The 14736-nt window shown below is 38.7% G+C and overlaps 2 protein-coding genes across 4 annotated transcripts in view; one reads left to right on the top strand and one right to left on the bottom strand.

Annotated features, from left to right (window-relative positions):
• Positions 1 to 9224, top strand: part of LOC118745224 (beta-galactosidase) — a 347980-nt gene extending 338756 nt beyond the window's left edge. For all 3 annotated transcript variants that reach the window (XM_036478766.1, XM_036478758.1, XM_036478752.1), the window contains exons 3-6: positions 6408 to 6558; positions 7446 to 7509; positions 7577 to 7994; positions 8070 to 9224. In XM_036478766.1, coding sequence (XP_036334659.1) covers positions 6408 to 6558; positions 7446 to 7509; positions 7577 to 7994; positions 8070 to 9123 — 1687 coding nt within the window. In that variant the 3' untranslated portion in view covers positions 9124 to 9224. The remainder of the gene's footprint in view (positions 1 to 6407; positions 6559 to 7445; positions 7510 to 7576; positions 7995 to 8069) is intronic.
• The window catches only part of LOC118747404 (tachykinins), an 87055-nt gene that overhangs the window by 58174 nt on the left and 14145 nt on the right, over positions 1 to 14736 (bottom strand). The gene's annotated exons all lie outside the window — the stretch shown is intronic.

The raw sequence follows: 14736 nt of genomic DNA, 5'->3' as shown, positions 1-14736 counted from the left end.
CCTTAAGACTAGTTGTATTTTAGCGAGTAAGACCCGTTTTTTGTAAAATGCTATGCACCATTTTCAAGAACAATAAAGAAGACATTCGATTTTGGACACCGAGACCGACGGCCGCGTTTTATTTTGTTATTTTGCCACCTGATACATTTCATCAGAAGTGGTCTTAGAACCAAATTAAAGTAAAAGTTAGTTTTCGAATATCAAAGTAGCGCGGAAAGCAAATAATTTTACGATGAATCGCGAAGCTGTGAACGCGGAAAAATACTCGCTATTGCAATTAAAAACTTGGTGCACGGCCGTGGGCATCAATGCGAGCGGCGCAAAGGCGTCGTTAGCGGCTAGGCTGAGCGAGCTTTCCGCCGAAGCTCGAGGATTATGCCCAGGCAATGACAAAGCGGGTGAGCAACGGTATGACGCAAAGACCACCGAGCAATGTATTCAAAGAGAAGACGACGGTGAAGACAACGGCGAGAGCAACGGAGAGGACAACGTGGAGGACAACGTAGAGGACAACGACGAGGACGATAGCAACTTGAACGGCAACGGTGTGAGCAACGGCAGAAGCAACGACGAGAACAACGGCAGAGTATTGAGGAGCAAAAGTGCACAACGGCGCGGTAATGTAATGGTGATCGATAACGACGACCCTGTATATGTGCAGAGCGGCGTAGCGTACGTCCGTAACGGTGCTTTCGGAAGTCGTCCAGTTAGAGACACCGAAGAAAATAGCGGCACAAGTAACCGTACAGCAGGGCAGTTAACCGCTATTCGTGACGACGGCGACGCCGAAGCAGCGGCCAGGAAAATTGAACTGCTTGAGAAGGAAATAAGACTGCTTAAACTCCAGCAGGCACAATGGGAGCAGAACAGGCCAATGGCGAGCAGGACTAAAGCAGAAGACGGCATCCCATTTGAGACATTAAAAGAGGTTATACCAACCTACGATGGCGGCGATGGTTTTAGTGCGTGGTATAACCAGGTGATGCACTATCGCGAAATTTTTAAAGCCAACGATGCGATGCTGTGTGTAGCCGTACACTTAAATTTAAAGGGCGCCGCTTTAGCGTGGTACAACGCGAAATCAACGTTCCATAAGAGCGCAGACGAGCTGCTACGTGATATGAAGACAGTTTTTACATCAAACGAGAGAAAACTCGAACGCCGGCGTAAGTTCGAAAAGCGGATGTGGGTGCCTGAAGAAAGCTTCATCAGCTACTATAACGACAAATGCACATTGAGCAGCGACTTGAGCCTTAGCGATGAAGAGTTCGCCGACTACCTCATCGAAGGAATACCAGACCGGCAGCTACGTACACAAGCAAGGCTACACAGTTTTGCGTCGGCAAACGAAGTCGTCAGGGCGTTCAGATCAGTCACGTTGCCAGAACGTCCGGCAGCAAAACCACGCTCCGATGAACGCTTCAGATGCTACAATTGCAACTGTTCCGGCCACTATGCCAAAGATTGCAGAAAGCCTAAGCGGGAAGCCGGATCGTGCTACGCATGTGGAGAGAAGGGTCACTACGCAACAGACTGCAAGCAGTACAAGAGGGAGAAGAATACTTTCGTAAGTTATTTTAGATTGTATGTAGCACATGTTAATACTTGTATGTTTATAGAATGTCTAGTTGATTCAGGCAGCCCAGTTAGCTTAATAAAAGAAGTTGTGGTACCGTCAGGAGTGAATTTCGATGAAGTAAATGATTCGTACTACGGTTTAAATAAATCAGTTTTGAATATACTTGGAAAAGTTAAATGTATCGTCAAAGTTTTGAATAAAGACGTTTTAGTTGAATTCTTAGTGGTTCCTAATGGGTGTATTGGTTATTCGGTGCTACTGGGTAGAGATTTTATTGAGGCAAGTAACGCTAAGTTAAAAATCGGAAATGTTGAGTTTATGGATAGGGTAGTACAAGTAGAGGCAGCTAATGGTGTGAACAATGTGGACGAAGTTGAGAAAGTGGACGAAGTTGAGAAGGTGGACGAAGTTGAGAAAGTAGACAAAGTTGAGAAAATTTTTAATTTAGGTACAACAAGGAAGAGCACGTGCGAAAACATGAGCAACGCCAATTATGCGGTCGAAGATTGTGAGGTTAATGAGGCCATAAACGAAATTATGGCAATAGAAGTGTGCGAAAAAGCAGCTATGGACCTCAAAGTGGGCGATGAAGTCAACTACGATGATAAAATACTTTTTCAGGAGATTTTCAGAAGAATTTACGTAAACTCAAAGAAGAATGACAAGCCAATGGTCAGAAAAGAAATGAAACTTGTGTTAGAAAAAAGTAGTCCGTTCGCATGTGCTCCAAGAAGACTTTCGTACAAAGAAAAGATAGAGTTGCAGAATATAATCGACGAATACTTACAAAAAGGTTACATACGCCCTAGTGAGTCAGAGTTTGTGTCACCCATAGTGTTAGTTAAAAAGAAAACGGGTGAACTTCGTTTGTGCGTCGACTACAGAAAATTAAACAAAGTTACGGCAAAAGATAGTTATCCGTTGCCACTTATTGACGATTTGTTAGACAGGTTAGCGAACAAGAAATTTTTCACAAAGCTGGATCTAAAGAACGGGTTTTTTCACGTTTTTATGAGCGAAGACTCGATAAAGTATACGTCGTTTACTACACCTTTAGGGCAATATGAGTTTTTGAGAAAGCCGTTCGGATTGAAAAATGCACCGGCAACATTCCAAAAGTTTCTTAATAAAATTTTTTCAGAGATGATTCGCAAGGGCGAGGTTATAGTTTATCTCGACGATATCATGATAGCAACGGAGAGCATCAAAGAACATATCGAAATATTAGAAAAAGTATTATTAAAAATTGTACAGAATAACTTACAGCTGCGTTTAGATAAGTGTGAGTTTTTGCAGTCGAAGGTGTCATATTTAGGCTATGTTATTACTGGTAAAGGTATACAGGCGGACGAGAAGGGGCTGAACGCAATAGAAAACTTTGCCGTTCCGACTAAAGTCGTCGAAGTTCAAAGCTTTTTAGGCTTATGCTCATATTTCCGAAGATTTATTAAGGATTTTTCGACTATAGCCAAGCCCCTCCACGACCTTACGAAAAAAGACACAAAATTTTAGTTTGGCAAAGTAGAGTTAGAATCTTTCAACAGTCTTAAAACAAAATTGAAGGCGTCACCACTGTTGGCAATCTATGACCCAAATGACGCAACAGAGTTACACTGTGACGCAAGTGCTTTAGGGTTTGGGGCGATATTACTGCAAAAGAAGAAAGACGGGAAGCTACACCCAGTGTTTTATTTTTCAAAACGTACAACGGACACCGAATCTAAATACCACAGTTTCGAGTTAGAAACTCTAGCGATTGTCTACGCATTAAAAAGATTTAGAATATATTTGCAAGGCATAAAGTTCAAGATTATAACCGACTGCAACTCGCTGACCTTGACGCTTAATAAGAAAGACATGAGCCCAAGAATAGCGAGGTGGGCATTGGAACTGCAAAACTACGATTATGAACTTGAACATAGAGCCGGTAAAAGAATGCAACACGTAGATGCACTAAGTAGAATAAATAATATACTGGTAGTTCACACGAATACTTTTGAAGAAAATCTCATCATATGCCAAAGTAGAGACGAGAAAGTAGGGAAAATAAAAAAGGAGTTAGAAGTTAGCGAGAACAGTCACTATGAAATGAGAAACGGAATAGTATACAGGAAGGGTAGAAATCTACTTTTTTATGGGTAGAAATCTACTTTTTTATGTAGTTTTGTATAAGTACCACGACGAAATGGGGCATTTAGGTGTAGAGAAAGTTGTGGAATCCATAGGAAAGAGCTATTGGTTCCCAAGTGTCAGAAAGAAAGCAGTTGCCCACATAGAAAACTGCCTAAAATGTATAGCATTTTCCAGCAAAAGTGGTAGAAAAGAGGGACTTCTGCACATGATACCGAAGGGAAACAAACCGTTCGAAATGGTACACGTTGACCACTACGGACCGATCCATAGCAAGTCTACAAAGTATAAGCACATTTTAGTAATAATAGATGCCTTCACGAAATTTGTCCGCCTCTACCCCGCGAAAACGACAGCGTCAAAAGAAGCAGTTATAGCGTTAAAGGACTACTTTAGAGCGTACAGTAGACCAAAGTTCATAGTGTCAGACAGAGGGACAAGCTTTACTTCAAACGAATTTGAGGAATTTTTAGTAAACAACAACGTTGAGCACATCAAAGTTGCGACAAGTTCACCCCAGGCAAACGGCCTAGCCGAGATCGTTAACAAAAGCTTAGGCCCGATGATTGCAAAGATGGTAGATTCCGAGAAAGAGATAGGGTGGGACAAAGTGTTAGAATCAGTAGAGCATGCGATGAACAACACGGTGCACAAAGCAACAAAGGAGCAACCTAGTGTATTACTGTTCGGAGTAGCACAAAAAGGTAAAGTTATAGACAGTCTCAGAGAAAATGTGTTAGAAACGGTGCAGTCGTCAAGCCCAGTAGCAATAGAAAAAGTTAGAGAGCAAGCGGAGGCAGTTCAAAGAAAAGCGCAAAGTTATAATAAGAAGTATTCAGACGCCAAGCGACAAGAGCCACGAGAGTTCAGAGTTGGCGACTACGTAGTGGTTTCCAATGTCAGCTCACAAATAGGAGCGTCCAGCAAGTTAATACCCAAATTCAAGGGACCATATAGAATATCAAAAATTTTAGAAAACGACCGCTACGCTGTCGAAGACGTAGAAGGGTTTCAACAGACACAGATACCTTACAAAGGCATTTGGTCAGTTACGAACTTAAAACCGTGGTACGATCATAAGAAAACCAAAGTCACGACAAAACTATAAAATGTTAAAGTTAGTTGCGCATGAACGTAACACTGTATAAACTTGTCGTCATAGAATCAGGAGATTCTATATGTCAGGACGGCCGAGTTGTAGGACCGTAGGCACGTACGCGTGTGTGAATAGGGCTTTAGGTATACACATGTGCTTGTGATTAGACCATAAGTAGGCTAAGTAACTAGACCTTAAGACTAGTTGTATTTTAACGAGTAAGACCCGTTGTTTGTAAAATGCTATGCGCCATTTTCAAGAACAATAAAGAAGACATTCGATTTTGGACACCGAGACCGACGACCGCGTTTTATTTTGTTATTTTGCCACCTGATACATTTCAGTTCCTAAAAATTAAATGAAATTAAAAATTTTTCTTTTCCTTTTAAAATAATATAAGCGTAAATTTAAAAGAAAAAATTTAACCAAAACAAAGAAAAAAAATAGAATAAGTTTCTAAAAATTAAATGATATTCAACATATAAACAAATAAAATCTAAAAACTAAAAGAAAACTGAATAAAAAAGAAAAAGTAATAAGAAATATGTGTTTCTAAAAATTAATGAATTAAAAGTAAATATTTTTATTTTTGAAACAATGAAATCTAAAAATAAAGGAAAACAAATGAAAAAGTTTCAAGAAATTAAAAAAACTATAAAAGAAAAAATAAATAAATTTACAAAAAAAAAAAAACTCCGCTGCTCGAGGACTCGACTCGGATATCCCGAATGGGGTTTTTGGCGGTTTTCTTTGAAATCGTGATTTCCCGAATATCGTCTAAAGCGGAGTTTTTTTTTATCGAATAAGCAGGTTTTCCTCTAACATATTTATACGTATCTTAAATTTTTGTGTGGATTCAATATGTCCTTTATTTAATTTTTGAAAGCGTGTTTTGAAATAAATTTAAAGATTTTTCTAAAGCCTAAAAATCAAGGAAATACATATGTACATGCAGCACCAAATTTAAAAGATCAATTCTTTTAAACAAAAAATACGCACATTTTGTAATTTGCATATCGTCGTTTAAAGTACAAAACCGCGTATCATCGTTCTGCAAAACCGAGTAACTGTCATTTGTGCCAAAAATTTAATTTGCTCACCGGAAGCTTCTAATTCTTAATAAGAAAAATGTTTGAAATATTTTTCAGATTTTTTGATGCACCAGAACGATGTTTTTCAAACATTTTTTATAAATAAATATTGCCAAGAAAATCATGCGCCATAACAAGAATGAACGCTGAAAATTACATCCAATTGTTTATGTAAATAAGTAGAAGAAGAAATAATTTTGCAGAGTTATATTTTGGGAACCCCTTTCCTTTTTAGTGATCGGTTTCACGAACAGTGACTAAATTTTATTAAACTTTTGCTTTCATTTGTGACTAACAGTAATAGTCAGTTTCACGAAAAGCAATTTACAGACAAAAAATTCATTTTTTCACTCAAATTGCCTACGGTTTAATTGAGTTTTTTCCAAAAAAAAAAATTGGAGACCGTTTTTTTTCAAATTGCCTTTTTCGAGTCATTCGAAAGACGGCTTGAAAAAAATAGAATAAACGAAACTCAACTATTTACATATATATTTTTTTCTCTTTCTATCAGGTACGTGGAATGGTCACTGCATAATCCAAAAGATGACACTTACGTGTGGAATGGCATTGCGGATTTGGAGAAATTCATCAAGCTAGCAGATGAGCTGGGTCTACTAGTTATTCTGCGTCCTGGACCTTATATATGTGCGGAACGTGATTTTGTAAGTACATGGGCGTAGCCAGGTAGGGGCAGGGGGGTGCTCGAGCCCCCCTAACTTTCAAATTTTATCTATCTGTATGTATATTAGTACCCTGAAATGCCAGCTTAATAGGGTCGAGCCTGATTACGAATTTTAATTTACTTTTTTATAATTTGCAATGGTTGAACAATTGAACAAAATTTTGAACTCTCTATTAGATTTCCTTGTTACTCTGGGAGTTTCTAAAAACATATATGATTACACATCTGAAGTACATATAAAAAAAAATTTAGTTAATGTTGCAATAAGTGAAACGTATTTCAAATAATCCCATATAAAAATAAGGAACTAATTTGTAATTTACGTTAGTATTAGTTGTTGCACTTGAATATTGCAAAAATTTTAACGTTTTCTTGGTTTCAACTAGAAATTCGAGATTGCTTTGAATGGTTTGAACGGCCGGAGCTGGATACAGGGCCAAAGCAAGAAGAAGAAAAAAACATTTAACCCCGTAATCGGGTGATCCGATAACCACCAAAATGTGTCCATGCCTTTGGGTAAACCAGTGATCCCAATTTGGTGATTTTCTTATTGCCCCTAATTACTAGTTAAAATGTGTAAGACCTAAGTACATAGCAAATAAATACCTCCGTAGCTTCATATATGCATTGCAAGATATGGAAAAGCTTTTTAGTATTACCCAAAAAATTAATAAAATGAGCTAGACGTGCAAACCACAATAATCTGAAGTTTGGACTTCATGTGTTTTGCTCTTAGAGCTTCTTATACGAAAACATTGGTTATCTTGAGAAAAAAGTTGCAATTAAATTAAAAAATTTGCCATTTTAGATACCTTTTATATATGTATGTATATACTAATGTCCATACCCTTTCTGATATACTTTCAGGGTGGATTTCCCTACTGGCTGCTCACCAAATATCCCAACATAAAGCTGCGCACATCTGATATAAGTAAGTAGCCCGACTTAAATATATGTATATTATTTGGATCAATACCATTAATACCGTAACTCTACAGACTATCTGTTCGAAGTGCGCACTTGGTATAATGTGCTGTTCAGCCGCCTTAAACCATATCTCTACGGCAATGGCGGCCCCATAATTATGGTGCAAGTAGAAAATGAATACGGTTCCTATTATGCCTGTGATAAGAAGTATCGTACGTGGTTGCGAGACGAAACACTCACGCATGTGCAAGACAATGCCGTGCTATTCACTAATGACGGTCCAAGTGTGCTCAGTTGTGGTCATATTGAAGGTGTATTGGCCACAATGGATTTCGGTGCCACAAATCAGATAAGTAGCTATTGGGCACGTTTGCGGCAGATACAACCGAAAGGTCCGCTAGTAAATGCAGAGTTCTACCCAGGCTGGCTGACACATTGGTCAGAGCCGATGGCACGTGTGCGCACTGAGGCGATTACAAAAGCATTTGTGTACGTATTAGGCATTGATAAAATATAAATGGGTAGTTATTTACTAACCGGTACTTTTTCTAAATTCATTTTCAGTGAAATGTTGGACGCAGGGGCTAGCGTTAACTTCTACATGATGTTTGGCGGCACGAACTTTGGCTTCACCGCTGGCGCCAACGACGGTGGTCCCGGTCGCTATCAACCCGATATCACTTCGTATGACTACGATGCACCCATGGACGAGGCTGGCGATGCCACTGCTAAGTTTCATAAATTGCGCGAAATTATAACTCGCTATTTACCGATACCGAATGTACCGCTACCAGCACCAGTACCTAAAAAGCACTATGGCACTGTTCGACTGAGCGCTTGCTGTTCAATGTTGTCAGAAAAGGGTCGTGAAATACTCTCCACTGGCGTTATAGTCAGTACGAAACCTAAGACATTCGAAGCGCTGGATCAGTATTCAGGTTTTGTACTATACGAAACCGTGCTGCCGGACTTCAACCGTGATCCAAGTATTTTACGTGCCACCGGCGTACACGATCGGGCTTACGTATACATTGATGAGCAGCTAGTGGGCATACTCTCTCGCGAGACACCCATATTTGAGCTGCCTATCAGTCCTAGCTATGGTACGCATTTGCAATTGCTGGTCGAGAATCAGGGACGCATTAACTTCGGACCTGTGACCGATTTTAAGGGCATCATTAGTAATGTTGTGCTTGACAAAGATGTACTGTCCAACTGGACAATGACGAAGTATCCACTAGAATCGATTGAGGACATTGAGACACTTATAGCATCGGTTAATGCCGAGGAGCAAAATGCTGTGCTGGGTTTCCACGAAGAGAAGGGTGGTTCAGTATTGTGGAATGGACCTACAATTTACTATGGACAACTATCGATAGCAGATGGACAAATTGGTGATACGTACTTAGATACCAGAGGTTGGGGTAAGGGCTTGGTGTTTGTGAATGGAGAAAATTTGGGTCGCTATTGGCCAGAGGCAGGGCCACAAGTGACGCTCTATGTGCCACGTGAAGTACTTAAAAGCGGCGACAATCGTATCGTACTCATTGAGTACCAACGCTCTGGTCCAGCCAATGAAATCACATTCACTGATAAGCCCAATTTGGATGGTCACTGATAAAATGAAATTAACTAAAAGCTTCTTCTGATATAGTAATAAGATTAATAGTTTGTATGTTTTCAAACAGAAAATAAATGAATTTGACTGGGTGTCTTAAATGTAAGATTTAAAAAACAAATAAAAAGGAATTAACAAGAAAAAAAAATTAAAAAAAAATAATACCTGCAAAATACTTCAAATATTTGACTGATTTGATGATCAAACTCAGGACCCGAACTACGGTCTCTGTGGCCGCTTCGAATCGAGTTACTTAAAATAACAGCTGTTCTCTCCAATGCAATTTAAATTGAAAACCGGGCTCACCAACGAGTACTGTAATCTCGAAATTAAATTTATAATTTCTAATCGGATGCCATGATTCGGGTCCAGGTTTTTGTAGAACGTTCAGTCATTCTTTGGTTACGATCTAAGAATATGTTGCAGCCTGCGAAAATTATGTATGTATCGTGGAACGAATTTTCGTCATCCCTTGTTTCACCTGGCTTGAAGCGGAGCAGTCCCCAGTTTAGTTTTTCAGTTTCGTAAAAAGGATAAAAAATGTGTCTTTTAAAATCCCATTAGTACCACCAAGAACCTATAATCAAAACCTGTTTTATCGAATTTAATTTGCATTACATTTGAAACTAACTTATTTTGAAAACTGCAGAGTTAAGCGGGGTTGGAGCACGCGGCTGAATGAAAAGATAAGTCGATTAACCCATGTCTGTCTGCCGGTCCGTCCGTCTGTCCGTGTACACGAAAACTCGATCAAAAATTGGGATATCTCAACGAAATTTGGTATATAGGTTGTCCTTTATTCAAGGTAGGTTGCTATTGAAAATTGGTGAAATGGGACTATAACCACGCCCCCTTCTCATATATTATATATTAGATTATTAAAAATGGGTTTTGGGCGTGGCACCGCCTACTTCTGACCACAAATGTGTATCTCGGTAACCGATTTGTAAATTTTTACCAAACTTGGTGTATTTAATAACCTTGTTTTTCGTTGAAAATTATTCACATCGGACTAAAATTGCACCGGTTTCCCATATAACGGTAATTTTCGGATATACGAAAACTCCGATATTTCAATAACTGAGGACGTTAAGGTACTCCAAGTTAATACTTACAACAATCTCTTTACAATAAATAAGACTGTTATAGACTTATAGGTAGTTTAAAGAAAGTTGGAGCGACGATAGGTGATGCCTGCGCCAGGTCTATAAAATTCGGTTTCGCCCGAACTTATACTTCATTACTTGTTAATCCAAAAGTTGTTTATTGAAACCAGTACCTTCTGTTTTGTATCATGCATATGTATGCATGTATGAGTACTTTTAGAAATATTGACTGCAGGAGAAATTTTTTTTTAAATGCTTTAAGTTTTTAATATGTATGCTTTGGGTATATAAACATTATATTCAATATTATAAGTTCTGCCCGTACATTAAATCTTGTAAGTCATTAACCGCCAAATGGGGTTTCAGTAAATTTTAGAGCCTCATAGGTTCGTTACTGGAGGCAATTTTAAAACTGTTTCGCGTGCACAAAACGCTGGAAAAAAGAATGTTAAACATCAACACAATTACTTTGTTAAAAGTAGACTTTACATGTCTGTGGATGTGGCGGAGGATGCGTAGCTTATTCATGGGCGGGGAAATAAAATTACAACAAGCGAATGAAAATGAGGAAACATAGCGGCGGCTTCCGGCGCATTTTTTAAGTACAAATCTAGATAGATACATGGCCACGCAGACATAAGTACATATGTACTTGTGTTCTATGAACAGTCAGCCAAACATATGCACATATGTATGTATGTACATATATACAACATAGACATCTAATAAGTGGTAACAAGAACAACAAGATATCCTTAGGCTTTAGCGTACACAGCCGCAAAAAGCTGTTGTCCAAAAGATATGATTGCTTATATGTATGTATGTATGTACGTATAGCTAAGAACTCTTAAGATGGTCATGAAGGCGGTGTTCGAAATTAAACACAAATGCTTACATAAATATGGGTAAAAATATGGAAAGTGATTAGTAAACAAAGACTGTTTATAGGATCGGCATTAATAAGGCTAGAATGAGGGTTTTCCTACGAGAGGCTAGCCGATCAGATGACCCCGATCAATAAGCTTACCGTTGTCCAAATAAATATGCAGCTCTCGAACTGTGCTACTGTATAGACTGTACAGCAAACTTGTGGTATCGTCCTATATGGCCCATGACAGGGACAGTCCGCCTCCAGAACTCAGCGAAATCCTAGTACAGAACTCCTGAAAAATTGTTTTGATGGGCTGCGTTGTGAACACTATACATTCAGTTTGGGTCCTCACCACGGAATGAGCGAAGTATTTTTAACAGGAGCAATAGACCTACCGGGCACAGATAGATTCCCTGGATGGAAGGAACTGCTGGACTTAACACTGCTGTCGGAAAATGACAGTGTTCGCGTAGAAGATTGGAGAACAAGTATTATATATGCCGTCAAGGTCTGACCACTGTATGATCCTCTTTAAACTTCGTGGCATATGCATTACTTCCTCAGGATACAGGAACCCTCAAAGAACTGTTTGGGCATGTACAATAGAATATTGACTAATCAGATATGCAAAAGAAATCTAGGAAAAGAGATCAGTCGAGGACCTTGCTATAAGAAAAGCCTTTGATGTGCCAACCCTAATAAGTATCGTAAAGGGGATCTAAGAGCTATAAGAAACAAAATTATACAACTTTGTCATGACTGCTTTAAAACAAAAAATTGGGCGCCTTGTAAAAGTGTCCTAATGTCATAGAAAAAGACCAAGGCAAAATCTTGGAAATCCTACTGTTCGGCCATAGACACCTCCAAGTATTCACTAAAGAAAGATAAAGGTGTGTGGAAAACTCAGCCAAAGGCTCCTTGGAGACATTAGTCAAAACTTACTTCCCAGTGTACTCCGGATTCAACCGCTTCAAGTACAACTAGTTTCGGACCCCAAAACAGTAGTTTTTTGGGCTCGATTGTGAGCAGGGGAAACTATCATGTGTGCTATAAGCAACTTTTCCCCTTTCAAATCAGCAGGATGGCATTACGGTAATGCTACAGAGAAAGAAAGAGGAACTAATAACACTACGAAGACTATGTTCTTTTTTCGAAGTCACCATCATTTTATTTTGGCCGAGTCCAAAAGAGCACTCCAGTCGTTTCTCTTCTGTGCCAAGTGCAAATGCCAAGTGAAGCCAAGCCCTTCTTCATCTGATCTTTCCAACGCAGTGGAGGGTGGCCTTTCTATTCCTCTGCTACCAGCATCGTGACCCGCGTTAAATACTTTCAGAGCTGGTGGGTTTCTGTCCATTCGTACGACATGATCAAGTCATCAAAGCCGCATATAGCCGCATTCCAAAACAACTAACTTCCGCAACCTAGTTGAAAACTCTAACTCCTAATCGTACCAGTTGCTCTTTCGGGCTCGCTGAAATCCGAATACTTCTTCGGCGGCGGTACTTAATTAGCGGCAAATATGGTTCCACTGCTCGCGTATGTCAATTTGTTGAAGAGTACTCTCAGAGAGCAGGTGTGAGAGTCGAATAAATTGGCCGCCTGTTGTGATCGTAGCTTTTCGACGTTGAGCCTTCCTTGCATTGTTGGGCGCACATTTTTTGCTGCACAGAGGCGGGTGCGTATCTTGGCTGCAACAAAATATTGATCAAAGTCCAATGGGGTGAGTGACAGGAATTGGCGACGCTGTCTTTCTCCCACCACAATTCCAATACCGAATTTTCGCTCCTTTACGTGGTAAATGTAGTAGAGGTCGCAAAGTTCCACGATTTCCTTGCACCAGCCTGGTTTAGAATTGTAGCAACCATTTTTACCTTTTTATACACATTTATGTATGTATGTAAGTATATAGTAGTTTTTCTTCTGATTAAGAAGGCAGCTTATTCAAATCTGCCTACCTAAGTGTGTAATGTGGCCCCGCCGGCGTTACCCTTAATGCATGAACATACATATGTATATTAGACTGCATCACCAAAAAAAGTTTTTGTTTTTCCGCCCGAACTACAAAATACATATATTATATTTGAAGAAGTTCACCAAAATATTTCGGAAAAATATTAAGATTTACGTGAGCTGGACCAATTTGAACATACCTCCAAAAATGAAGTTTTTTTATGAATTAAAACAGTTTCTTAAAGGACTTTTTGAAAAAATCTCCTCAGATGACAAACCAGTTTAAACTTAAAAAATCTGCATAAAAATTTAAAAAAAATTTCAAAGGAATCATTATAATGAGATTTTCGAGGCTGTTTTTTTTTAAGTTTTTCAAAGATTGGTTTAAGAAAAACTTGAATAACTAGGCCAAAACTATTCCGAATTAGACTTCCCGCTAATTTTATATCTTTGCAAAAAAGATCTTTCACGTCCCATTTTTTTAAAATACTAACACACCTTAATTCAACTTGAAATGACGCTCGTTCTTCATACCTTTCTCTTTCATACTTCACGAGTTCATTTGCAAAGAACTAAATGGGGTGAGAAAATACCTTTCCAATGATACCTCACAAGCCTAAATTGGAATAGTTTTGAACCAGTTGTTCAAGTTTTTCTTATACCAATCTTAGAAATCTCATTATTACGATTCCGTTTATTTATTTTTTTTTTATTTTTATGCAGATTTTTTAAGCTTAAAATGTTTTGGCATTTGAGGGCATTTTTGCAAAAAATTCTTTAAGAAACTATTTTTATACATAAAAAACTCCATTTTTGGAGATATTTTCAAATCGCTCCAGATCACGTAAATCTTAATATATTTCCGAAATATTTTAGTCTTAAAGCCTTAAAATTTAATAGATTTTATAATTCCAATGGAAACACAGTACCGATTTGTTTTTGTATGGGAAGTGACGCAGTCTAGTGTATATGCATGCACAAACGTAGGTATCAGCAATGCCACAGACAAATTTTTTTTCCTACTAAGATTTCCTAAAACCAAAACCAACCAAAACCTACCAAAAATTTTTTTTAGTTTTAATATTTGTTTTCAATGTCAAATTTTTTAAAAACATAGTTAACATAACATTTAGTAGAGCTAAAACACAACTAGTATATTAAAGAGTATATTATTATACTCGGGGTTTCTTTCACCAGCCGAGAAACCCTACAGTCCGTCTCTACAGAAATACCCATTTAATTAAAACCGTACGTTAACTTGCAGTGTGCTGTCAGGTTGTCAGTAAGAGTTCTAAGTTCAAGGTGTCTTTCGGAGCTCCTGCTGGAAAGAGATATGCATATTTTTGATTGTCTTATTCCCTTTGACTTCCGCCAGTGGGCAGCAATTTGAGATTATTCCCAGCTAGCTCCTAAGTAGGTCTGCAGTGTATTCTTTAGATGTACCACAGAAAGGCTAGGGGCCAAGTAAACGCATTTGGGCTCCACGTTCTGCGAGACAGTCAGCCCTTTCGTTGCCTTCAAACCTTTCATGTCCATGAACCCTCCACAGCGTGATGCTATTGTGGGCTTGAAGGTGGTTCAAGAGTTTACAAGCCTTGATGCCATTTTAAAAGACTCTAGACCTTTAACGCTGCCTGAATGTCCGACATAATATTTATTCTGGCCTCATTTACCTTCTACGATGAC

The sequence above is a fragment of the Rhagoletis pomonella genome, unplaced genomic scaffold (assembly GCF_013731165.1).
Source record: "Rhagoletis pomonella isolate Grant_MI unplaced genomic scaffold, Rhpom_1.0 Rhpom_scaffold_00001, whole genome shotgun sequence".
Taxonomy (NCBI): Eukaryota; Metazoa; Arthropoda; class Insecta; order Diptera; family Tephritidae; genus Rhagoletis; species Rhagoletis pomonella.
The sequence above is the reverse complement of the archived record's forward strand: the minus strand, read 5'-3'. Positions and strand labels throughout refer to the sequence as shown.